This window comes from Nipponia nippon, unplaced genomic scaffold (assembly GCF_047370975.1).
Source record: "Nipponia nippon isolate SJK-2023a ecotype South Korea unplaced genomic scaffold, ASM4737097v1 scaffold_3, whole genome shotgun sequence".
NCBI classification, from domain to species: Eukaryota; Metazoa; Chordata; class Aves; order Pelecaniformes; family Threskiornithidae; genus Nipponia; species Nipponia nippon.
This window is the reverse complement of record NW_028262347.1, coordinates 2,014,083-2,039,534: the sequence shown is the minus strand read 5'-3', so window position 1 is coordinate 2,039,534 and position 25,452 is coordinate 2,014,083. Positions and strand designations below refer to the sequence as shown.

Sequence of the window (25,452 nt, the reverse complement as noted above, 5' to 3'; positions counted from 1 at the left end):
GCGTCACGGCGCGTGCAGCCGCGGCGTCCCCTGTTGCGCGGCGACGACTGAGCCCCCTGTCAGCCGCCCGCGCCCCTACTCGGCTTCTGATTGGCCGCCGGCGAGACGGGCGGCCAATCGGAGCGGGGCTTGTTGCGGTGTCTGGGACGCCAGAACCGGACGGCGGGTGGGCAGGCGGGAGTGAGGGCAGGCGGGGAAGCGGCGGGGCGTCCGCTACGGGAAGATGTCGAGCCGGAGGAGCGTCGGGGACCCGGAGGTGCGGTGAAGGGCCCCTCGCCTCCCCCTCGCCCTGCCGCCGGCGGGCCGGGAGCGGCGGGGACCCGGGGGGCCGGGCCGGGGAGCGGCGGCGGCCTCCTCCTCCCCTGAAGGGAGCAGCCCTGGGTGGCCCGCGGGGCGCAGGGTCCCGGGGGGCTGCGGGGAGCGGTTCGGTGGGGTGCCCGGGGGGCTCTGGGGGCCGGTGCGGGCCGGTGCAGCCCGGTGCAGCCCGCAGAGGCGTAACTCGGGCCGGGGGGGAGGTTTCCTGCGGCCCCAGGAGCCGGGCTGCTCCGGGCGGAGAGAGAAAGGGAGAGAAATTCGCCGTTTGGGGCTCGAAAGTGGCGGTTTGGCAGGGATTTAATACCGAGGTGGAGATTCGGCGGTCTGTCCTGCCTGAGGCTCTTTTTGCCGTCTCTTAGAGCTCTTCAAATCGCCTTTTCTGTTAACTTTCTTTTTTTTTTAAACAAATAGATGGCTGTATATTGACTTCCTCATCTTTTTCTTTTTTAAACAGTATTTAACCAGGCGCATCCCTCAGAATCCCAGATACCAACATATAAAAACTCGCCTCGATACTGGTAAGCGAAATCGTTGTAGGGTAAAAATGTGGATGTAGGAATATACAAAAATGTGCTGAATGTCTTAACTGCCTCTGTCCTGAGCTGCTTTACCCTGGGTACTGCACGGCTCTGTCGGAACTTGCGTCGCGGTTATGATGTGTCTCACCTTATGTCAGGCGCTGTTGTTTCCAGTCACGAGTGGTCCCCCCCAGGGCTCAGTGTTGGGGCTGGTCCTGTTCAATATCTTCATAGATGATCTGGACGAGGGGATTGAGCGCACCCTCAGTCAGTTTGCAGAGGACACCAAGCTGGGTGGAAGTGTCGAGCTGCTGGAGGGCAGAAGGCCCTGCAGAGGGCCCTGGCCAGGCTGGAGCGATGGGCCCAGGCACTGGGTGAGGGTCAGCAAGGCTCAGGGCCGGGTCCTGCACTTGGGGCACAACAACCCCAGGCACCGCTGCAGGCGTGGGGAGGAGCGGCTGGGAGCTGCCCGGCGGGAAAGGGCCTGGGGGTGGTGGTCGACAGCCGCTGAACATGAGCCAGCAGTGTGCCCAGGTGGCCAAGAGGGCCAATTCCATCCTGGCTTGTATCAGGAACAGTGTGGCCAGCAGGAGCAGGGAGGTGATGGTGCCCCTGTGCTGGGCACTGGTGAGGCCGCCCCTCGAATGCTGTGCTCAGCGCTGGGCCCCTCACCCCAAGGCGGCCATGGAGGGGCTGGAGCGTGGCCAGAGCAGGGCAGCGAGGCTGGGGCAGGGGCTGGAGCCCAAGGCTGGGGAGGAGCGGCTGGGGGAGCTGGGGGGGCTCAGCCTGGAGAAGAGGAGGCTGAGGGGAGCCCTCATCGCTCTCTGCAACTGCCTGAAAGGAGGCTGGAGCTGGGGGGGTCGGTCTCTTCTCCCCAGGAACAAGCGATGGGACGAGAGGGAACGGCCTCAAGCTGCGCCAGGGCAGGGTTAGGTTGGGTATTAGGAAAAACTTCTTCCCGCAAAGGGCTGTCAGGCCCTGGCCCAGGCTGCCCAGGGCAGGGGCTGAGTCCCCATCCCTGGAGGTATTGAAAAGCCAGGGAGATGTGGTGCTGAGGGACAGGGTTTAGAGGTGGACCAGGCAGTTAGGTTACCGGTTGGACTTCATGATCTCGGAGGTCCTTTCCAACCTTAATGATTCTGTGATTCTATGACAGTTCCCATAGAAATTGCTGGTCTTGGAGTTTCTGTATGTGGGCTTTTCTTGTATAAGTTAATATCTTGACAAGGGTGTAAGTCAAGATAATGATTTGGGGTTTGTCTTTGGGTATTTTTTTGTCGTTAAAGCGGTTGAATTTTATCCAGTAACATCTGCCTGTAGTATCCACACAGAATTGTTGGGGAAGGGACAGCGTGGCCACAGTTGTGCTTGCAGCAGGGTGTCGGAGGCAGGATTTGAATACCAACATCCTGATTTCAGCTCCCTTAGAGAGAGGGCTGTAATGTACAGAGTTTTAGGTAGTGACTTTCTGAAGGCAATGACATTGTTCTCCAAAGCATTGTCAGAACAACTTACTGCTCTGCGTAGAGAGGGCTTGGTGTGGAACTTTTAAATGGGAAGGGTGCTACAAGGCTGTTTTTTTGGAATATCGCTGTTCTGACTGGCAGGGTGTGGATACTTCTGTACCCCTGACTGAAAATCCTGTAAAATATAACTCGGGTGCGTTCTGTAGAAGAACTGAAACAGCGCTGTGGGTATATGTAGATTTGAGCTCCCTGCTGGTCGTGAATAGTCACAGTGGCTTCCTCTATCCAGTATGGATGCTTTAACCCATGGAGCGCTGCCCGTTCCCAGAGGCAGTTGGCAACTGGGGTCCAGCGACTCCCCTGACTGACTTGGCTGCGTAGCTCGGCCTTCCTTGCGAGAGAAAAGCGCTGAGAGGAAAATCATGGTACTTTGTGATTTACAGCTGCCTTGTATTGTCATGGGGAAAGAGCATCTACAATGAACATTTGTTATCATAGCCCGATCTTTTTCCTTCAAAAAAAAAAATTTAAGGCTTAATAGTGCTGAAGAAAACTACTAATAAAAAAAATGTAACAAACTGATTGATTGATTGATTTTGTTGTTGTTGTTACAGGAAACAGTTTAACAAAATACACCGAGAAGTTGGAAGAGATCAAAAGAAGTGAGTATCTGGAGAGGAGCAGAATGTAGCCTGCGGTGGGTTAGTTCAAAACTGAAAGGGCATCGAGGAGCTGGCTTGAATCCCAGGCCCTCCGTTCGCTTGGAAATCTCCACTCCGATGATTCCCCCAGCCATTTACAGGAATGAACTGTAGAAACACGCAGCAGTAGGATACAAAGATGCTTCTACCTTGAAGCTGGGCATGTTCCACTTCGTCCTGCGCCTTATTTCTCTGTCTCTCGCGGTGCTTTGCACATTTAACTTAAGACACCAGGCAGGCAGGTCTAGGAGTCTTTCCAGATCCTTCTTTGTGTGAATTCTGTTATTGAATGGAAACCAGGCAGGAAGAAGTTCTCTGGATTAAGAAAACTAGACTAGACTCATCTGAGAAGACTTTAAGTGCACTTCTGAGACTTTTTCACTTTTAGGTAACAAAATGATCGGGCTTGCGATCTTTTACTTCTGTATAATTGTAGCATACTTGGAATTCTATTAGAATACTCCAGGACAGGAGAGAGACAAGCTCATTCCTGTGTAACTCAGTGATTTTTACCAGAATAACATTGTTTACCAGAACAACATTGATGTTTTGAAGACTTTGAGTCATTCAGGCTAATGAAAGCCTAGCTAATCTTTATTTCAGTCTGTTTTCCTGCTGAAAATAGGCGCTTTTAAAAAAAATTCTTATTAATAAACCTAATGTTTTACTATTTTATTTTCAGCTACTGTCAGGATTCTTTTCACATAGAGAGCCAGGAAAGCTATTAAACCCAAAAGCTGCATTTATTGATGTGAAAGAAAAATCATCCCCACTAATGAGGCTGAATTAGGATTTTGAATGTTCAGTTTTAGTTCTTAGACCCACTTACTGTGTTCCTCGAAGACGGTAACATTCAGATTATAGGGGAGGTCACTAACCTGTGGCATAAATGTATTTGTGCTCGGCTTCGTGCAAAATGGTCCTTTGTTGCTGGTTTGTTTGTTGGAGTTCTTTTTAAACACCACAGGTCTTTGGGGAAAATCAAAAGAGAAATGACCTTGCTTTCCAAACTCCTGTGTTGACTAAGATTTCAGTGCTTAACACCGGATCACCATCGCTTTTCATCTGTGCTAAAAATCTTGTTGTATGCGTCTAGGTGGTTTTCAATCTCTGCTGTGAATCTGATTTTGTTTCAGGTAGGAGTTCTTTTGTTTCAGCGTGGTTCTGGAGGTCAGGAGAAACTTTCTCATTTTATTTGTGCTGAATAGACACTTTGTGTTCCCAGGCAGTTTAGAAACTTCTCCCCCTTGATTTCTCATGGATAGATGACACCGTTTGGACACAACTTTAAATACCCAGCACAGGCAACTCTCTGTCTCCCGTGTAATGTGAGAGTGGGACTTAATACTGCGAGCCTGCTGTGGAATCAGAAATGATAAGAGAGCTGGAACCATGATGATTTGTCCTTTGGAGGACTGACTTGAGGAGAGACACCAAGTCTCTTCCCTTTCTCTGGTGTTGCTTCCCTCATTGCTGAAGCCCCGAGGAGCACATCCTTGAACACACAATAATTACAGCTTCAAACCAGTTTGCTGAAGGAAAAAAATGTCAGAAAATCCGAATGGACCTTGCAGGACAGAACCGGGTACGTCGTGTTGCTTTTGTAGTCGGAAGCAGCGCCTCTCCTGAACTTTCGGATAACTGCTGGGAGGCTCGCGCAAGCGTTCAGATTGGTTTGCTCCAGGTCAGGCTTTGTAATAACAACGGGTTTGTTTTGGTTTTTCTTGTTGATAGAAAAAATTTGGGGTGGTAAAGGCAAGGTCTAGGTCATAAAGGCTTCTTCTGGAATAAATAATCCTTGCTTGAGGTGGGAGGAAAACATCCAGCAGCTGTATTGTATGAGCACCGTGACAGCAGTTCTGCATTGTCAGTGTTTATGTACACCCAGTGCTTCATAAGCTTTGCTGCTTTTATTTGTCCTTCTAAATTTAAGTTTATTTCTTGCTCTTCATGTGACTGAAGGGCTCTTTTTGTCCATCCCTGGGGAGTTTTAATCATTTGGACATGGGCTACACGTGGGTTTTATGTCGGGCAGGTGAAATGGGCTGTATAAAAGATAATTGTTGCTGTTATTTCCAAGTTATAAAGGGAGGCTTTGGCAACCCGAGCTTGAGGCTTGAAACCAGGTGCCTTTGCAAGAACTGCGAGGGTCATTTTCATGTTAATTGACGTTCTGAAATGTAGTTTATGTGCAGATCTTGTACTTCAGACCTGTGGTTTGGCAGCGGTAGGGCACACTGCAGTGCACTGGGGGACTTTGGATGCGCTCCTTTTTTCTAAGGCAAGTTGTTTAGTAGCAAGTAGGCACTTGCTTTGCAGCTTAATAAGCATTATATAGGGTAGGATGTTGAATTTGGGAACTCTGGTTGCTGAAAATTAATTGGCCTACCTCTGCGGGAAGTGTATATAAGAGCAAAGAATAGGAATTAAAAAAAAAAAAAACCCTAGAGATGAAAGCTCACAATCTCTCTTCTTGCGTCGGTTCTGCTACCATAATGTGCCCGTTGGCTGTGTATGGGGAGAATCTTGTCCGAGCAGAAGGTCTGTCAGGAGGTGTGTGATCACCGCTTGTATTGGGAAGAGACCTCAGCTTCCAGCATTCCCGTGGCTCCTTCTCTAAACACGGCAGCTTGAGAGTTTCCATAAGCTAATTTTGTGGCAATATTTTGTGTGGTGGTTACAGGAATATGGATTGGAGCCCTTCCCCCTTCTCCCCCATCTTCCCTTGCTTAAGGTACGGAGCGTTCAGCAGATGGTTTTAGAGGATTTAGAATTGCTTAACTGGCTGGATTTGATAAAGGTCTTGTTCTTCGTTGATAGCCCTCTTAGCTGAACAGCTGGAGAGAGACCGGTTTGGAATATCCTCCAACAGTTACTAAAATTGTTAGAAAAATGCAAAGCATTTTTCTTTTTTTAAAAATGAAAATCTGTGGCTTCAGAGGTGGAGCCTAGTAAGGGAGGAGGCAGAAAAGGAAAGGAAGGAGGAGGCAGAAAAGGAAAGGAAGGAGGAGAAATTTTATTTTTTGAGAGCGCTTAGACTCATTAGAGCATGGCTTCAGGAGCTGCATGCAGAACTCGGTTACAGCTGCAGTGCCTGACACGGGAGGAATTTTGTTCATCTTCTTTGCCTTTCCCTGCCAGTGCAGGATTGATCTTTTTGTTTTCCTCCTCTGCTGTCTCCTTTCTAGCTATAAACCTCCCAAAGAACGAGGCTTCCATTGCTTCCCGTGGGAGGCTATTTCATATCAAGATGTTCCTACCGATACTCTCTCCTTCTCCATGCACCTTTTTGTTTCGCCCTAGAAGGCTTTTCTCTTCCTGGGCTTTGTGCGTCTCAACTATCTGTATGCAATCAGACTTCCATCCTTGTCATCTCTTCCTTAGCACTGTTAATCTCTGCTCTGGTGTTTTGCCAGTCATCCCAACAGACCGCTCCCTTTTCTTGCCGCCTAAGCTTTGTCTTTGGGCTTAAGACTCAATTAGCCAGTTTCTCCGTAGCAATTACGCGTGCTTCAAGCTGGTATCCGTGCCAATCCGCTGTTCCATTTTCAGTGTTAAACACCTTCTGTCAGGTATCCGTTCCTTTAGATATCCCTATTAGCAAACTGTAGGAATTGGAATGTAATTGTCAGATAAAGTAAGAGAAACTGGAGCATTTTAATCAGTAAGATTAAACATACATGTTTGGCTTAGTATTTGAAAAGACGGAGTCTGAGATACGGTGCGCCTATGCTCCGATTCTGTTGTGACTTACACAAATTAAAAATTCAGGTAAATTAAATCTTTTGGTTTAAGAGGCTTTGCGACCGTAGCAGGCTTCAAAGAACAGCAGGCAAGGTGATAAATTAATGAAACTGCTTCCTTCCCCCAGCAAGAACAGAAACCACAAAGTAATACAGATTGGAGTCTAAAAGCAACTAAATCTGCCTTCTCCACTTTAATCATATCTGGACAAGATCTCTCTTTATAACTGGTATTATTTTTCACAAAGACTTCAGGTTTGCCGCTCCGATCCTTCAGCGCAAGCTTAGTGCCCAGAAGTCCTGCCTTGTGGGAGAAGAGAGGCTACGAGAATAGCTGGGACTGAGCCAATTACCTGGTATTTGCAAAAGCTGGGAATTAACTGAAAATTTACGTTGTCCTCTTCTGTTTTCTCTTTGAAGATTACAGGTATAAAAAGGACGAGCTGTTTAAAAGACTGAAAGTGACTACTTTTGCCCAGTTGGTACGTATAGTTCCCTCTCTGGCCTCTGAAAGCTATTCTCTTTTGTGAACAGCATTTTTGCTTTGTCTAAAGCCTTTTCGGTAGCTGTGTAGCCTTAGTGTGTGGTTCTTCTATATTGGCTTCTTCCTGCCCTCATAGATTTCCCTTAATAAAAGCAAACCGTTCAGGCCAATGTTTTCCAAGTAGTCAAATGCTTTTAGTTGCAAATGGAAGTTTCTAGTGATTCTGTCTTTGAAATTTGTTCCCTATATATTTTTTTTTCTGTTAACTTAAGAGGATCTTCAAGCCTCTTAGAAAAGGGCTATGTTAAGTAGTATTCAAATCTGATCTCATCGAGCTTTGTGTCAAATAGTCACGGCCTGAAGCCCTCCCTAATAGCAGGTTTAACTGCAGAAGATGGGAAGGTTGTGACTTCAAGGGGTTCTGTGTATTTTTTTTTTTAATTAAAAAGTAATGAATCAAAATACTAAAAAATGGAAAAACTGATCAGAGCTGTGTGTTGCTTATATGCTGGTTCAAGAAAATTAGTGAAAACTAGAAAAAGACAAGCCTTCTCCTAAGGAGAGAAGGAAAGGGAAGGTTAAACTTGCAGATATTGAAGGGGTGGGTTTCTGCAGACTCGTGTCTTTAGTTCCACTGGATCAAGACCGATCCTGTGACTCTCGCTGGTGCGATGGGCTGCTGTAGTATGTGAATACCCCCGGTCTGCTCTCACAGACCAATTAACCATGTGCGATTTTAGCCGGTGTCGTGTACGCTCTGAAATGTTTCAGTCGCAGCCAGCGACTAAACTTCATAAAAGTCAGAAAACATTCTGGTATGTAATATTGCCAGCACAGCATATCTGACTTTTCTGTGTTCTAAGGCTGAGTGTTCTTTTTTTTTTTTGCTATAACTTACATTTAATAAAAGGACACGCTTGCAGTACAGGCGTCATATACGCACCTATATCTGACTTTGAACTCTGGTAGAAGTTTCATTGAGTTAAATGTGTTTTGGCTTGAGGATTGTTTTTCCTTAAGCTGATCCCGGTTGTTTTTCATTGACACCGGTGCATGCGCATCAAGGTATCGGTTGCTTGCTTTTGTTTCCTGCAGGTCATCCAGGTTGCCTCTCTATCTGATGAAACCTTAGAAGTGACAAATGAGGAGATCCACAAGCTGGAAGGTAACAATATTTATTGTAAGCACAAAGAGAAGGAGCTGTAGATCGCTGTTATGGTGCACTGTGTCCTGACAGGCACAGCTGTCTACTCAGCAAGTCTTTTAATCGGGGAGAAAAAAATAACCTGTGGCCTGCAGCCATTCCACTTTGGGATGCATCACTCCTGAAACAGAAAGGCTTGCAAATAAGAAAGGCCTCGTGCTGCCAAGTTTATTGCAGGAACTCAGTAGATATCACGCATCAAGAATTATGTTTTTATTGATTTCTTAAAATGAGATCTTGAGCCCTTAAAAATCATATGGCTCTCTATTATGTTTAATATGAGGCTCTGGGTAAGTCATTCTTATAAGAGGATGAAGATAAGGCTGTCTTTGAGACGCGCTTTCTTCTAAGAATAGAAGCTGGGCTTAAAACCTGTTTGTTTATTTCCTGCAGGATTTTAACTCTTCATACCCTGTTCTCTCCCCAGATGGTGATTCTGCCGCTCCAGATGCAGACGCTGAATTCACGGCAGGGACAAATGGGAAGGGAAGCCCTGATGGGACACCTAGTCCGGTCCTGTTCATAAACAGCGCAGGAGCTGGGGAATCCTGTCGGTCCACACTGCAGAGGTGCCTGATAATAATACACAATTTTCTTCCTGTCTTAGCAGATTATTGTTTTCACCCAGCTAGTTATTTTAAATTGCTACTAAATGGCTTTATATTGTATTTCTCATTAAAGCCTGATTTTGCAGGTCTGGGGATGCGAGCAAGAGAGAGGGCTGGCAGGTTTTCCTGTCTGAATGAGTTTGGCTTGGGGCTGTAACCCAACGCTGTTGCCACCTGATGGTTGTCTAAATGGCTGACAAGGAAATATGTTTGTAGAATTCGATCCAGGTCCCTGGGTTCAAGAACCCATGTTATAAACCGCTCTGGTAAACTCAGTAATGTGCCTTCCCGATGATCTTAATGGTTTGTCCTGTGATTGAGAATAAAAGTCCAATTTCCAAACCCAATACATCGCTAGTCAAGGTCAGAGATGCCAGGAAGACGCTGTAAGAGGAAGCTTTGTCTCAGCCCTTCCCTTGCTGTACCTGTGCAAATGTTAACAGAAGAGTTGAGACGTTATCGCCTATCAAAGCCATCAATTTAGGGACCACTAAGAGGTTTCTGTTCATGTCCTGTATCCTAGTGATGAAACGGAAATCCTCTGCATGGCACTGCAGATGACTGACAGTTATTTACTGTGGCTGACTTGCTGAGATCTCAGTGTTGGCAGCTTCTTAGAATTATTCTCCCTTACCTCAGAGTCACTTAGGATATTGAATAAAACTCCTGGACTTGACTGGTCCGGAAGAAATCAGGATGTTCACATAGCAAAGCTGTACTCTGTTTATTTTTTATATTGATCAAAATTAAATCAGCCTCTCACAATGTACTGGAAAGCCTGAAATAGACTCTGTCCAGTTTTATGTGGTGTCTGGCTGTACTGGAATGTAAATGGGCTATTGGAACAGTCAATGGAAAACCACTCTGGGCTGGTGAAGAGGTACAGAAGTGCTGGGAGTCGGAGCTTCCACCATAACCTCCTCTTTCCTCTTGCAGCGTGATAAGTGGTGTTGGTGAGCTGGATATAGAAAAGGAAGCTCCAAAGAAAGTGGAGGCTCAGGCTAAAGACATGCCTTATCCCGACTGCCCCTTCCTCCTTCTGGATGTACGAGACCGAGACGCGTACGACCAATGTCACATTGTTGGAGGTGAGGAGACCGGAATCCCACAGCAGCCTGGTGTCGGCGGGGTGGTATATTCAGCTCTTTGTGTCATCTTCTGGCTGGCTTCATTTTTTCCCCCGAGATGGGACATCACTTGAGTGCAGAATGCTCTCGGCACTCATCCAGTACACCCATCTTCCCTGGAAGGGGATGAGGCGACCAAGCTGATGTTAATCCCTTATTCAGTGGGTTTTCAAGCCTGTTGAGCTCTAACGAGTCTGTGTCAGTTGTATTCCAGGTTGTGTGGTGGTGTTCAACCGGTGGATGATTTTTTTTTCTCTTTTTTTTTTTTTTTTTCCTCCTCTGCAGCTTATTCCTACCCTATTGCAATGCTGTCTAGAACCATGAACCCCTATACAAATAGTATTCTGGAATATGTATCCTTTACATATAAAGTGCTGGAATCAAAAGAAAAAAAAGAAAAAAAAAAAAAAAAAAAGGAAATTAAGGGGATGTTGGTGTGGGGGCTTCCAAAACCAATTGGAGCTACAGCAGTCGCTGTTACCAGGACAATGCTTAACCAACAAAATCTGGGGATTTGGGGGTGGGAGGGGAGGTCCTTTACGCTGGCTGTGATTACCTGGTGGGGCTCTGCTGCCACCCTCAGATGCCAGATTCTAGCTCCTCGAGGCTGTAACACCTCTTGACTCCTGTGGGGGCTGCCTGAATTTGGCTTTTCTTGGAATTTTGGCTGCTGGAAGGCAAAGCTGTGCTACTTGGGCACCCGTCCCTGGCTGTTGCTGGAGCACTGGGCTTCTTGAGGGATTCATTCATCAAATCCTTTGGTTTCCTCTCAGCACCTTGATGGGGATTGGCTTTTCTCTGGAGGACAGAAAGCGGATTATTAGCTAGGATTAAGATTTCCCAGGCTGTTAGCTTGTGAGGGCTGCAGGGGAGAGGGGAGGTTGTAAATGAAGGTGCTTCTTGCTGTTGCCTGTTACTAACCAATCTTCAAAACAGTGGTGGACGCTTGCCGCAGGAGCTGCGCTCCAGTGGGGATTAGGCTGTGTCCTTCCAGCGTCTGGCAAGCCCCAGCTACTGAGAAATCAGTTTTAAAGCACAGGTGAAGGAAAGGCATTCCTGCCTGATACTCACAAATCAAGTAGGGAGTCTCTCAGTCTCCAGTCCCTTCTTCTTTCTAAAAGGTATTAACGATCACCTTCAGTTTACAAATTAATCCTTAGCTCTTCTACCTATCAGAAAAATGCCCATGGAAAAATTATTATTTTGTATGACAATGATGAGAGGTTAGCCAGCCAGGCTGCGACAACCATGTGTGAAAGGGGCTTTGAGAACTTGTTCATGTTATCTGGAGGTAAGCGGGGATGCGCAGGACTCCCGGGGATCTCCGACGGGGAGATCGAGAGCAGAGAGCAAGGGTTGTGTGAGCGGAGGATTGGAAAGAGCTGGGTATTCAGCTCTGTCAAGTGTTTTGCTTGTGACTGGTAAAATCGCTGATCCCATCTTAGCTGGTGGTTGCTGATAACGTGTGATCTGTCTGTCCGCAGGCCTGAAGGTCCTTGCACAGAAGATCCCAGAAGGACTGATCACCGGCTCGCTCCCCATGTCCTGCCAGGTGGCAGCTCCCACCGGATCTGCCCGAAAAAAGACCTCTCCCAAAGTGCCACCCGCGCGTGCTGAGAATAAATGGAGATTTTCTGCAGACGATCTACAGAAGATAAAGTACTACCTGGAAGAGGAGCACATTCCTTCAGACACTGCCAGTAAGGCTCCAGGGCAAACGCTGCAGCTGCTTTCTGTAGCTCTTGAGCCTGCCCTGCAGCCGTTCTCTGCTTTGCTATATTCTTTCCACGAGATTGTTGGGAGAGGGAGATTTTTTTTCCAAACTGGCTGAGAAGATCCACCAAAACCTGTGCTATGCTGATCCCAGAGGACTTAAATCTTATATAGCTACATGACAGCAAAATCCTGGGCTTGCTGAGGGTGGGCATATACCATTCTGCCCACTATATTTAAATGTCTTTAGGTTTTACTGGTGATTAATAGGTTCTTCAAATTCTTAGGCCTGCACAGCTAGATAGAGACTGCCCAGAACCCCGCCCTGGATTATTCATGGGTCTATATGTGTACAGGGAGAACTGGAGAGCCAGCGAGGGGCAACAGATCATTTGTGTGTCCTTGTGCTCCAGCACGCACCCAGCTTCTGATCTGATTTTTTTCCCCCCCGCCCCCGCAGGCCGTCTTAGCCGTGGTTCTTCAGGCCGCGATTCCAAGGTGACAACCGCGAGGAGCAGCCTCAGTCTCCCCAGCACCGCTGGCAACGTGAGATCCCTCACCGCCCGCTCGCTCAGCAGGAGCAGCCTCCAGAACAGGCCATGGAAATAACCAACGGTGTCTTCTTCCACTGAATAAATGGATGTCCAGGTTCTGGGAACCCTGAGCAGCGCAGCCAGTTTGTCGTTTTAGGAATCCGCAGAGAAAAGCAGCGGTGGTATATAAATGGCAGCTCGGGTAAGGCTGGGGGAGCTGGAACGGTTGATGTTTGTAGAAGCAGGGACGGTATCGCTTTGGCAAGGCTGACTTTTAGGGGCAGTGTCAGGACCGAGTTGATATAACTGATTTTCTAGGGGAGGGAGGAAACCGGTAGTAAAGCCTGTGACCAGTAGAAACGATTCTGTGAAGCTTGTAGTTCAGACGAATGAATTTGTGTCTGTAACAAATATTCCCTCTGTGCTGTGCCCGGAACCGCAGACTGTGCGAACAGGAGGACTCACGTGAAGGTAAAAGGGCCAGAAATCATCTGTGAGCAAAAACCTTGGTGGTTTGTAGCAGAGATACAGACATTCAGCAACTTGCCAAAATGTTGGAGAGAAGATTCCATAAGGTTTTTTTTAAAAAAAATTATGTTAATGAACAGTATTTGTAATAAAGTTGGTTTTGGAAATAACGCCCAGCATGGCACTGTAACCTGACAGTCGTGTTTACTCATGGACAGTTTGTGAAACAGTTCTGTATTTTTCAAGGTGGAGGAGAAAATAACTGTTTTCCCTCTTTTCCCCCTTATCGTCTGGAAGGTTTGGCTTCTAACTGTGCTTTTTCTGCTTTGTTCCTTGCCGAGGCTGCAGAGAGCCACTGTGTGGTGGTTTTGGCTCTAAATGAGATTAAATGAGAGAGTAAGGCTGCCAGATGTGCTGAGCAGGGTTTTAGCTGACATGTCCTAGGACAAAATCATCTGCTGTGCCCCTCTTGACGTGCAGGCAGAGTGCCTCCTTAGTTCCACTGCGCACCGGTGGTTTGCTCATTTTCCCACTTGCCAGAGCAGGTTGCTGGTCACTGGAGCTGCAGAAAACGACAACGTCTGTGGAGGAGCCAGTCGCTCTCCTGCTGACCAGGCTGCCTGTCCTCGCCATCGTACAGGCAGCTGCGAGTCGAGGTTAGGAAGCAGAACGTCATTTTGCTTCGTAAAATGCTTTTGTGATACTTGGAGGCAAACTGTATTCTTCAGTGGAGCAGCAAAGAGCTCCGCAGCTCCGCTGCCTGATAGAGACTGGAAACTTATTCCCAGTTAGACCTTTGACAGTGTTTTTGGAGTAGTTTCTTTAAGGTTAGCGTGACTGAAGGGAAATTTTCTTCTGCCTTCTCACCAGGGGCCCTAAAACCTAGCAGGGACCGTGAATCTGGTAACTGAACAGGGCGTGAAGATTTCATAGAAAACGAGCATCCCAGCTTTCATCAAATTGGTGCTTCCACCATACCAGTATTGGCTGGGGGACCTGGAAATCATCGGAAACTACCTAGTGACAAAGCAGAGTTGCCTACTAGAGACGTCGTAGCTGGTTACGGAGAGATCCTGCTCTCTAGCTTTTACCTACGGGATTGCTCAGCTTGGTCCAGCTTTGGCTTCTTGGTCTTGTGGTTTTTGTGCGTGGCTTTTTGTGTTTCGGTGGGGTTTTCCCCCCCCCCCCCCCCTTTTTGAAGTAGACAAATAACCTTCAACAGACCCCCAAATTCACCAGGGATGCAGATCATCAGGGGATAAGTCCGGTGAAAGGGCGAAGTGAGAGAAATTGCACATAATTTCCAGTTTGGCAGTTTAAGACTCGACATCCCTGAGCACATTTATCGTGTTTATCGCGTCTCCACGAGTCTTAAATCAGAGGAGTCTTAAATCAGGGACTGGCAATCTCATTCTGATGAGAGCCATAACCTCAGTCCTCTCCAGAGAAGAGTGCGGTGATGAGCACAAACCTCTGTGCTGTGTAGGGATCCCTCGGAGGGAAAATAAGGGGAGAAATCAAGGGGCACAGGGCAGAGCCAGCATTTAAAAGGTACCGAACAAAGGACTTCGAAGAGCTGAATGCCCTGTGTGTTCAAATACACATCTCTATTTTTATGTGTAACAAAATCTGATTACAGGGGGATAACTTAAAGCTCCCAGCTTCCCAAAGAAGACCTTGGACACTTTTAAGTTGTATAAACCAGCTCTAATTTGTACAAACTGTCCTTCCAGCCCATCCCCTAAGGATCGCACGTGTCCTAGGCTTCCACAGGGGGTGTGCGTGTGTACATATATACTGTAAGAGTTGGGCTGGTCAGGTATAAAGATCAAAAAATTAAAGATCTTATTTCAGCCCATCCTTAGGAAGCTGGATGCATCTCACCATCTTACTAACTGCTCTGCTTTCATACCTTCCTACTCGATCGCACTTCTGGAAGATTTTTTGTTGGTGGTGGTTTAATTGTAGGCACGTTTATTTTGAGCAAAGTAGCTCATCCTCCTAGGTCAGACCGGTTGGCTTTCCGTGGAACGGCAGCATCGCTTCTTGAGAGAAAAGTGTTTATTTAAATGGTCTGAGCCCAAAGCCGGAGCTGCGGGGACCTGGTTCTTGCCTGCGCTCTTCTTCGCTCACAGCCTCGGGAAGCTGGCTCGCCTCTTGGGGCTTTCATTACCGAGTGGCGATGCTATTAGGTGGCCTCATAAAATAAATAAAAGCTAAATAAAGATTTCAAAGGAGTCGGGTACTGAAGCATCACAGAAATGCCACGGTTAGCTCTGAACATATAACGTGGCTCGCGGAGCTGCGTAGTGTGATCTTGATGCCCTGAGTCGGCTGCCCCTTCCCGCCCTGTACAGCACCTCCATTTTCATGTTGTCATGACATAAAAACATTGAACGAAGAGGCATCTCCTGCATAATTCAGGTGGTAGCTTGCCTGGGCCGGTTGACCGAAAAATGATACTACCTGATTGATTTAGCCGAATGTGCACAGGAGAGGTGAGAGCCGTTTATTACGGGTTTGAAAGAGAGGGACTGGTACAGCATGCACGGTCCCACCGCTGTGCAAGCAGGAGATCTTTCAGCTCCATGAGCACTCGGAAGCGTATAAAATGCATCCGTCTGAAAATGGAGATGAGAGTAGCGGTCGTTGTGTTGGCTTAAAGTCCTGATTTTCTTGTCCAGCTGTGGGAGACAGATCCAAAATCCCTGGCTGCCGTGGGCTGCATGAAAACCTCCTTCTGAAACCAATGGACAAAACTAGTCTGAGCTGTTTGAGATCCTCCAAATCCAGGCCATCAAAGGAAAAACTGAATATACTTTCCTGTCGTCTTGATGGATTTGTATATTTTTTGGACTCTTGGTATTGTTTGGAAGATAGAGACTCTATAGAGTCTGGGAGTTTTAACTGTTTAATTTAATAAAAAGTAAATGACACCACCTGGCTGAGTACTTCTTTTCAGTTTGAGCTTTGAAAGCTAACGGAGAGCGTGGAGCGGCGCCCGTGGAAGCCAGGAGTCGGCAGCTCCCCACGGGATTGCAGCGGGCGAGGAAGGACCTTTCTACCAGCCCTGCGAGTTGTTCAACCACAAAAATACGCAGAATAAATCGCGCTAACCCAATTGTCTCCTGTCCCAGAGCCTCTCCAGCCCCTGGGAGGGCTGGGGAAGGCGAGCACCCCTCCTGCCAGCACGGCTGCAGTGTCCGAGCTCTCTGCTTGCCCCGTAAGTGTCAGACTGAACCTCTTCCCCTCCTGTCCTCTGCCAGAGCAGAGGGAAAACAGGGACCTTCCTTTCTTTTGTGTCCCTCTATTTTCATGCCCTTTTAATCCCCTTTTCGGGCCAGCGTGCGCTGTTTATGTTGGCGGCCGCCGTGTGCACCCGCAGGAGCACTGAGTCAGTCTCCAAAAAGGCTTTTCACCGTCATTTGGAAAAAAGGAAAACAAGAAAAAGCATTTCTTGTCCTTCTTTACATTTATTTTTTGCGTTCTCTTCCCCTCACAGCTAATTCAACCGCCACTCGGCCCCCGATCCTGGTTAGTAGAGATGATCCAGCGCGTGCAGCATGATGACCTTCAGCGCCAGCCACGTCTCCTGGGCGGTTGGGACGATCTGTTTGGCGGGGAGCAGGAACCCGTAGCGTCCCGTGTCCCGCAGCTCGAAGGTGAAGGAGTACTTAATGCCCTGATTGTACGTCCAGTCGATGGTGCCTCCGCTCGCTTGATCTGAGTGGGGAAACAACGGGAGGGACGCGAAACGGTAGTCGCCCTGCGTCGTACGGGTATTTCACGGGACCTTTTGTCTAAGCTGAGGTGTGAGTGATGATTTTGGTTTATTTTGGGGGAACCACTGCTCCCCCCCGTTACTTACAGATGGTGGTGATGATGCTGCCGTACTTGTAGTTAGTGCCGTACAGAGAAGACAGAGCTGTGACCGCCTCCTTGGAAATCTGATGCTGGGAACACACAGAAGAGAGAAAGGTGAGCTAGAGAAGGGGAAAGCCTTCAGGATACAGCCTGCAGGAGAGGTTTCTTTGCTCGTGCCACAGGCAAAAAGGATGCCAAGGCTCATAGCCTTGGCCTGGGGGAGTCCCCAGGGGCTGGCAGAGGAGCCAGGGCTTCTTCCCTGCTTGCCAATGCCTCCTCCATGGTACACAATGGAGGTTGCTCCTCCGTGGAGGAGGAGAGCAGCCTCGCATCATCCCAGCCCCTTTCAAACCTCCACGTCAGCCCTACCAGTTCCTGCTGGTCAGGCACTGGGGTGCTGGTGTAGCCGTAGGGGTAGAGCAGGAGCTGGGAGTAGCTGTGGATGGAGACGAAAGCCTTGATGTTTCCGTGGTTCTTCACAAAGTCCACGATGGCCTTCACCTCGGGCTCCGAGTTGGCGTAGGGTCCGTGGTACGTCTCCGAGCAGGGGTTGCTGCTGGCCCCAGGCCCTGCGGAGAAGTGAAAACACACCGTGGGTGTTTGGTGGCTTTGGTGGCAGTTGGGTGGCTCAGAGAGTCACAAGGGCAAAGGACCTTTTCCATTTCCAAGCCCAAGAGCTTCTCCCACCCCTGAGCTGCTTGGTGGCCAGCGAGGGACGCTCTTGGGGCTCCTTCTAGGCGTTTGTATGATGGCTTTCATTTGTGGTCCCCACCATGCTGGTCACTAGGGGACATCAAAGCTCTGGTGGAGCCCAAACCCACGTCTCTGCCACAGAGAGCAAATCCCATCTCTTCCCCAGGGGACATCAGTGGATCTTTCTGAGCCAGAAATGGCCTCAGAGCCTCCACCTGGAGGGTGGAAGCCCCCCGCGAGGTGCATGGGAGAGCTCTGACCTCCAAAACCTGCGTCCCAGTTGCGGTTGGGGTCCACACCGATGCAAGCAGAGCCCGAGTGCCTGGACCTGGTCTTGCGCCACATGCGGTTCTGGAAGGGCAGAGCCATCTCAGCTGGTGTCCAGGGCCAGAGCTCCACCAGCCTCCAGCAGGCAGGTCATGGTGGTCCCCTTCCCACCCCGTGGAAATGTAGACAAGGAGGATTTGAGCTTTCAGAGGCCTCCATGCACAGCACCCCAATCCTGCTCCCCAGCCCCATCCAGCGTGGCTGCAGGAGCCGGGGAGAGGAGAGCCGAGGTGGTACCTGGGTTTGGGTGAAGACAAAGCCATCCGGGTTGGTGACGATCTCCAGGAAGATGTCCATCTTGTCCAGGATGGAGGCCAGACCTTGGTCATTCTTATGATCCAGGACAATCTAGAGAGGATGGTGGTTTGGGGCTCCCTGGCACTGCTGGATCACCGTCCCTCCGTGGGGTCGGCCACCCGGCATCTGCGGTAGCTGCAGGACCTTGTGGCCCTTTGGGGATGTCAGACGTGTCCAGGAGGTGCCCGTACCTTCTTGGCGAACCAGACGCCGCTGGCCTGTGTCACCCATTCACGGGAGTGGATGCCGGTGTCGATCCAGACGGCCGGACGGTTCGTTCCCCCTTTGCTGAACTGGAAGAGCAAAGGGGGGGGGTTGGCTTTGCCCCGGCCCCATTCCCCGCTCTGGTCACCCCGCAAACCCCAAATCTTCACCTTGAGCACATAGAGGGGGCGGTTCTCCGTCGACCGGCCGATCTCAATCTTGCTGACCAGGTTGGGGTTTTCAGCCACCAGCAGGTCCATGAAGGTGTAGATCTGGGGGAGAGGAATGGGGGGGTCACGCCTGGCTCACCCCACTGCCCTTGCTGCACGTGGAGCAAAGGGCTTTGCACAAGCAATTCCAGGATGCAATTTTCCCCCCAAAATGCCCCTTGCACTTTCTCACCTCGTCCAGGCTGTGGTAAGTGGCATAGTCAAAGGTGTTGGTGGAGAGCGGCAGCTGGCGGCGGCCGCGAAGCATCTCCGTCCGCTCATGGTCCACCAGCGCCTGGGGGACACGGGGCAGGATGAGACCTCGTTCCCGCCACACCGATACCCCATCTCTCACCCGCCTCCCCTCCGCCACCACTGACCTGCACATCCTCGATCATGATGGAGTAGGAGACGCCGTTAGCCTCCAGGTGGGCTTTGAGGGGCTGCAGGCTGGGGAAGGGCACGCGGACATCGACGGGGTGCCCGGGGCCGCGGGGCGCCAGCCAGAAATCCAGCTGGAAGGGGGAGAAAGCGAGATGGGGGGGGCTGGATCTTGCTGTCTTGCTTTTCACCAGCTGGTCCCCATCATCCTACATCCAGTCCCCTCCAGCCCCATCCCTGCTCTCCAGCATGGTTTGGGGGTTGCAAAGCAAGGGACACGGGCCGGGGGGGGTGTCCCCAAAAGCCACCCCCGCCGCTGCACCCAGTACCTGCAGCTCCTCGAGGTCCTGCAGCTCCTGCACCTTCTGCAGCTCCTCATCGGTGGTGGGGACGATGCGCAGCACCTGGTGCCTGTGGGGTCAGGGGGTGCTGGGGGGTGCGGGACCAAGCTCCGGCCCCTAACCCCCACCCCATCCATCCCCCCACCCTGGGGATTTGCACTGAGCCTCTTCCCGGGGGCCTCTCTGCCCCAACCAGTGCCACCGTCCCCATCCCAGCCACCCCCCGCCGGCCGGACCCCCTACCCAACAAAAGTCTCGGTGCCGGCGGCCGCTGCCACCAGGGCAGCCAGCAGCACGAGGGCCCTCATCGTCAGCCGAAAAAGCCCCTTCCGTGCCCCAAGGGCACCCCGGGGCCTCTTAAATCCCATCGGGATGGTGACTCCCAGCTCGGCCCCCCCAGCTGTCCCCTTTCCCAAAGCCGTGGGAAGGCTCCGGCTGGCACCGGCCAAGGTTGGGCACCGCAGCTCTGCTGTCCCCCGACTGCCGTTCTCCCGGTCCTGGCCAAACCCGTCCCGGGAACCGGCCAGGGCCGTCGGTGAGTCACCTGCCAGCAGGGTGAGAGGTGGGGAGGTGCCAAAATCCCACCGCCCACGGCCCCTGCTGCAGCTCGGAGCCGCGGGGAAGAAAAGGGCAAAACTGGGTCAAGGAGGTGCGAGATGCAGATTTTCACCGAGGGGCCTCGGCGAGACGGGGACCTAAACTGTGACCACGGTGGTGATGGGGGGGGGAATTGTTTAAAGTTTGGCGCGGGGCAGAGGTCAGAGTGGGTGACGGTCATCCCAGGTGGCAAAAATAAAATAGCAAATGCACTTTGCACCCAGCGACGGCCCTGAGGGTGCCCGGTGTCCCTCCTCCCAGCCCCCAGGGAAGGGACGATGGAGCAATGCTGCCCAAAAACCCACAAGTTTGGGTTTGGTTGCCCCAAAACCACCCATCCCCTCCCAGGTCCTTCAGGGCTGTTGGGCCCAAAGGATGGGGACTTGTAGGGCCAAAGCTACGAGGGGGGAATAGACACCTGCAGGGCTGGGAATCCTTTTTCACCGTTTTTTTGAAGTCTAGCATGAAAAAAGAAAGATGCCAGCCTTAAACCATAAAGAATCTCCAGGATTATTTATTGAGATGAGGAGATGCCACGGGAGATGCCGGGTTCAGTATGGATGCTCCAGGACGTGGATCATGATATCCAGCAGCGCCGGCCAGGTCTCGGTAGCGGTGGGGATGATCTGGGTGCTGGGCAGGAGGAAGCCGTAGCGTCCCGTGTCCCTCAGCTCGAAGGTGAAGGAATATTTCACCCCGTTGTCGTAGGCCCAGTCGACGGTGGTGCCATCTGCCATGTCTGCGGGGAGAGGAGAGGAGACGTGATCCCAACGCTGAGCATTTGTGGTGGACACGACACCGCGGGGTGAGGAAGGGACACTTACAGATGGTGTCCACGATGCTGCCGTAGGTGTATTTCGTCCCATACACAGCGGCCAAGTCACTCACTGCCTTTTTAGCCAGTTCATTCTGCAAGGGAGAGCCCAAAAGTGGCGAGACCTGGTGCACCGAGACCTTGGGGCAGCAGAAACCCCGGGGCAGCGGGGTCTAGAGCCCAGCATCATTTCCCACTCCCTCTGCTCTTGTTTTTCCCCTAAAAACACCCTTAATTTTTTATTAAAGAGGTACATCTTTCAATCGCCTTCCCTCCAGGAACGAAGGGATGGGCTTCAGTGCGCAGGTTGCATCTAACGAGAGGCGCAGGGAGGGTCCTGGGATGATCGGACCTGACTCTTCCAGCAAGGCTGGCGCTTGCAGCCCCATGTCTACGTTTTGGGGCCATCTCACCAGTTCCTGGTGGTTGGGCGCAGGCGCTCTCTTGTAGCCGTAGGGGAAAAGCAGCATCTGGGAGTAGCTGTGGATGGAGATGACTGATTTCACGTTCCCGTGGCTGCGGATGAAGTCCACGACGGCTTTCACTTCGCTCTCGGAGTGGGCGTAGGGGCCGCGGTAGGTCTCGGAGCAGGGGTTGCTGCTGGAACCGGAGCCTGGGGCACAGCGGAAGAGGCACCATGCAGGGAAGCTGCCCCAGGGAAGGGTTTCTAGCCCCCAGGTTTCTCCTCTCTAGCAGGAGTCTTCAATGCTTTGAGGCACCAGCAATGCCTGGCGTGGGGACTTGGTGGCCCAGCTCTCACCTCCAAAGCCCGCGTCCCAGTTTCGGTTGGGGTCCACGCCGACGCAGTGGGAGCCGGCGTTGATGGACCTCGTCTTGCGCCACATGCGGTTCTAGGAACAGATGGGGGCGAGACTGTCACAGGGATGTGAATCCCTCCCTCCTGCCCAAGCATCTCTAGGGATGGGAGGAAACCACCTCCACCCACTCGCCATCCCACCCAAAAACCACGGCCAGCCACGGTTGCTGGAGCCAAGCGCTGGGACAAGTCCCCTCTGCAGCGTCCCTGCGCTCACGGAGCTGTGGGTGAAGGCAAAGCCATCGGGGTTGATGATGATCTCGAAGAAGATGTCCATGCTGTCCAGGATGGCGGTGATGGAGGGGTCCTGGCCGTACCCCTCGGCAATCTGTGCGGGGAGGGGAGTGGGACCTGCCTCGGTGCCCCTTGGGGACGAGGGATGCAACCGAGCGGTGTCACAGGGAGATGTTAAAAAAGGGCTGGGGTAAGAATTGGGGTCCTGTGTCCCAGGGCACGTGGTTACCTTGTTGGCCGTCCAGATGCCGGTGGCTTGGGTGATCCATTCCCGCGAGTGGATGCCGGTGTCCAGCCAGATGGCTGACCGATTCGATCCCCCGGTGCTGAACTGCGTGGAGAGGGGAGATTTCAGCCTCGTGCCCTCCCAGGGCTGGGCAAGGTGAGTCCCTCGGTACCCACCTTCAGCACGTACAGGGGTCTGTTCTCGTAGCTCTGCCCGATCTGGATCTTGCTAACGAGGCTGGGATGATCGTCCACCAGCGTGTCCATCCAGTCATAGATCTGAAAGAAGAAGTTGGTGAGTCACGAGGCTCACCTTGGCTTTCCATTTGGTTTTTAGAGTATCCAGCACGAGATGCAACATGCAGAGCTTCTCTAGAGAAGATCTGGTGCTTCCCAGGAGAAGATGAGGTGCTTGGACTGCTGTGCAAACAGGGAGGTGCACATCGCAAAGGCTTTTGCAAAAGCAGAATGAACAGTGGGGGAAAAAAAAGCTCTGAGATTCCCCCAACACCATCACAGCCTCCATCAGCCACCCACTGGGCTCCAAGCACAGGGCTTGACCCCCAAAATGAAGTTGAAGATGTCTTCGAGTGAGGCGGGGAGGTCCCAGGAGAGGCCACGCTGCACGTGGAGGGATGCCCGGTCTCCTGGCTCAGCTAAAACCTCTGCCCAAGGAGGAGAGACATGTCCCGGGGGGACTCGCTGTCACCATGAACGTCACCGCAGGGATGCAACCATGGCACGGGCCGAGTGTGACACCAGCAAGACAAAGCGAACGCGCTGCAGAGCAAAGTACCTCTTCTAGCGTGTGGTAGGAGGCAAAATCGAACGTGCTGGTGCTTCTCACTGCCCTCCTGGACTTCATCATGGTTTTCTTTTCCTCATCCAATAATTCCTGTTTGGAAGGGGAAAAAAACCCATCGAACAGGCTGGAAGGGGCAGGCCGTTGGGTTTTTCTTCCACCTCCTCACGGTTTCCATCTTTTTGGACCTTCTGTTGGGACTGAGCCGCGGGATTTCATCCTGCTCCCCGCCGCAGTCCTTACCTGCACGTCCTCAATCATGATGCTGTAGGAAATGCTGTTGGACTCCAGGAAGGTTTTGACCGCTCGGAGGCTGGGGAAGGGCACCCGCACATCGGCTGGGCAGCCGGGGCTGGTGGGGTGACGCCAAAAGTCAGCCTGGCGTGGAGGAGAGGAGAGAGCTCGGCCCCATCCCGCGCTGGTGCTCATCTGCTGAGCTCCCCAGCACCAAAATGGTCTCATCACTTTTCCATGAAGGATGTAAAAAGGTCTTTGGACAAGTTTTGGGACACACAGGGGTACCAGGATGGGTCAGGGTCCCTTTGTCTCACTCAATGGATCTTCTACAGAAACATGTTTCAGCCCGAGTTACTTGTTGGCTGCAAACGTCTCTTTGAATATTTGTGATTTGAGCAGCTGCAATGAGACACCGGCGTCGCTGCACGCTGGTTTTGCTCTTTAATTGGGTAGAGGTATCTCCTTAGATCAGCTTTGTGGTGCAGATGCTGTTTCCCACCACCCATCTCTCTCCTGCTTCTCCCACTGCTTCATTTTTTCACCGGGATTCACCCCTCAAAGCAACCGGGGCAAACGCAACAAGAGCAGAGTTGTCTCGTAATTCAAGCCAAAAAAAAAAAAAAAAAAAAAAAAAAGCAATGACATTTTAGACCTGAATATTCCGCCTGGGAACAACGATGCTGCAGTGGCCGGGGTGTTCCCGCTTCGTCTGAAACAGGAGGGCTCAAGGTGCCCTAAGCTAAATATTATATTTATACAGCTATAAATTATACGTATCTAACGTGGGAAGGAAAATTGGATGCGAGGTCAAAAGAAGAAGGGATCCCTGGATGTCACCAGGGTGTCTGTTTTACACCGGGGGATGCTTGAGGCCCCGTGGCAGCTCACCTGCAGCTCTGCCTGCTCGCCCAGCACCCTGAGCAGGGCCATCTGCTCCTCGTCGCTGGCCGTGATGCGGAGGACTTGGTCCCTGCAGGGAGACAGAGCCGTCAGCGCATGCGGGAGGGATCACGGGAGCGGGGGGAAGGAGCCGAGCCTCCAGCGCTGACGTGGCCCCGTCACGGGCTGGGTGGAGGCTGTGAAAGGTCTACACCGGCTCAGTGGGTTGGAAAGTGCATCAGTTGTTGGAGGTTTGGTGTCGAGAGCGAAAAACGCAGGTTGAGAACAGCCGCAATGGGAAAAGAGCAAGTGCTGGCGAGTCCATGGTGGTCTCCATCCTTCCTTTGATCATGAGAGCTCCCAAAATGTTAGGAAATATCTAACATACAGTCATTTCCTGATGTAGCCTCTGCTCCGGCCCAGCCGGGCTCCCTCCGGGACGGGGACGGCCCCCAGCAGAGAAGGAAACGCTCTCCTTCCCCAGCAGCAAGGTTTCCCCAGCTCAGTTCAGTCCTTCCCCTGGAAAAGCTCGGGGTGATGCTCTCAGGATTTAGCACCCCCTAATTTCTACCCACCGCGGTGGCCAGGAGGGTGCTCAAAACCTCCCTCCAGAGCCAGGGTGAAACCACGTCTTTCCTGGTATCCGTGCAGCAAAAGCTGAGGGATTTCCCTCCTTCCGGATGTCGCCCTTCTCATTGACCCCAAAGGAGGGTGGATGGGGCCGGGCATCTCACCCTGGTCCCCGTCCCCGCCCAGGGTGCCCCACCACCCCCTGCTTTCGGCAGGACTCACCCCACGAAAAGCTGCTCGCTGCAGGCGGCTGCCACGAAGGTGGCGAAGACCAGGAGGATCTTCATGGCGAGGAGATGTGGATGAGCCTCAGCCCCCCAAGGGCATATATAGCCCCCTACAGAGCGCTCCGGGGGCACTCGTGGCCCTTCTCACCAAGGCTGCTGTCCCCACGGAGCCGGCAGTGACAAACAGCCAGGAACGGCTCCCGGGAGCCCAAATGTTTGCTTTATTTGACAAAGTCAAGAAAAGAGCAGCCAAATGAGGGAGGATCCGATAACGTCTTCCTTGGCGCTCGGGTTGTGCTGGGGAGGACGCGTGCCCATGCACCCAGCTAGGTGCGAGTAGGTGTCGTGGTCACAGTCACCACCTACGGGGGTGACCCAGCCCGCGGGCGTGGGACGGTGGGGTCAGAGGACCCCGTCGTACACAAGGACACGGCGCTTTGTTTCCATTAATTTCTTTATTACAGATTACTCTTAGTAAATTAATTATGATTAGTAAAGCAAGTGTATATTACAAGTTGCTACACAATTACTAGCCGAAAAGCAAGTATATGTACATTATATGTATTTATGATTAATTACTTCTATGCACATAAAATTCAAAATATATCATCCAAATTATTACCGGTGCCGTTCATCAAACTGCTCCCAGGAGCGGGGCCAGCTGACGATGGATGAAGTCTCACTCCAAAGACAACGGGCATCACGGAGCCCGGTGTCCCCGGCGAGCGTCCGAGGTATCGCACAGGGACGTTCACCTGGGGGTAACACTTAGAGAGAGCGCAAGGGGCTCGGTTTTGGGTAGAAAGCGAGTTATTTTTGTGTCTTTAGTGTAGATACACGAGTGGGCGCAGGAC

The 25,452-nt window shown here is 51.4% G+C and overlaps 3 protein-coding genes across 8 annotated transcripts; 1 reads left to right on the top strand and 2 right to left on the bottom strand.

Annotated features, from left to right (window-relative positions):
* The first annotated feature begins 92 nt into the window (after window positions 1-92).
* CEP41 (centrosomal protein 41) lies at window positions 93-16,456 on the top strand. 6 transcript variants are annotated; one of them, XR_015706805.1, is made up of 12 exons: window positions 93-256; window positions 770-833; window positions 2,914-2,961; window positions 7,164-7,225; window positions 8,323-8,392; window positions 8,859-9,000; window positions 9,976-10,127; window positions 10,452-10,519; window positions 11,343-11,457; window positions 11,651-11,866; window positions 12,340-12,614; window positions 16,383-16,456. XR_015706805.1 is itself a non-coding variant. In XM_087767288.1 (11 exons), the coding sequence occupies exons 1-11, from the start codon at window positions 224-226 to the stop codon at window positions 12,486-12,488; spliced, it is 1,119 nt and encodes a 372-aa protein (XP_087623414.1). In that variant the 5' UTR covers window positions 93-223; the 3' UTR covers window positions 12,489-13,050. The 6 variants fall into 6 exon arrangements, 3 of the variants coding, with proteins under 3 accessions (XP_087623414.1, XP_087623416.1, XP_087623415.1); XR_015706804.1 differs by lacking the exon at window positions 16,383-16,456 and adding an exon at window positions 15,565-15,801; XR_015706803.1 differs by lacking the exon at window positions 16,383-16,456 and adding an exon at window positions 13,751-15,801.
* On the bottom strand, window positions 16,393-19,973 carry LOC104010512 (carboxypeptidase A1). Its single transcript, XM_087767291.1, has 11 exons — window positions 19,440-19,973; window positions 19,185-19,266; window positions 18,855-18,989; window positions 18,668-18,769; window positions 18,436-18,537; window positions 18,253-18,354; window positions 18,002-18,112; window positions 17,698-17,788; window positions 17,114-17,313; window positions 16,749-16,833; window positions 16,393-16,603 (listed from the first exon to the last, which is right to left on the bottom strand). The coding sequence occupies exons 1-11, from the start codon at window positions 19,562-19,564 to the stop codon at window positions 16,416-16,418; spliced, it is 1,323 nt and encodes a 440-aa protein (XP_087623417.1). The 5' UTR covers window positions 19,565-19,973; the 3' UTR covers window positions 16,393-16,415.
* LOC104010476 (carboxypeptidase A1) lies at window positions 19,969-24,682 on the bottom strand. Its single transcript, XM_087767292.1, has 10 exons — window positions 24,594-24,682; window positions 23,811-23,892; window positions 22,929-23,063; window positions 22,680-22,778; window positions 22,061-22,162; window positions 21,642-21,989; window positions 21,368-21,458; window positions 21,021-21,220; window positions 20,618-20,702; window positions 19,969-20,532 (listed from the first exon to the last, which is right to left on the bottom strand). The coding sequence occupies exons 1-10, from the start codon at window positions 24,656-24,658 to the stop codon at window positions 20,345-20,347; spliced, it is 1,395 nt and encodes a 464-aa protein (XP_087623418.1). The 5' UTR covers window positions 24,659-24,682; the 3' UTR covers window positions 19,969-20,344.
* Between the last annotated feature and the right edge of the window lie 770 nt (window positions 24,683-25,452).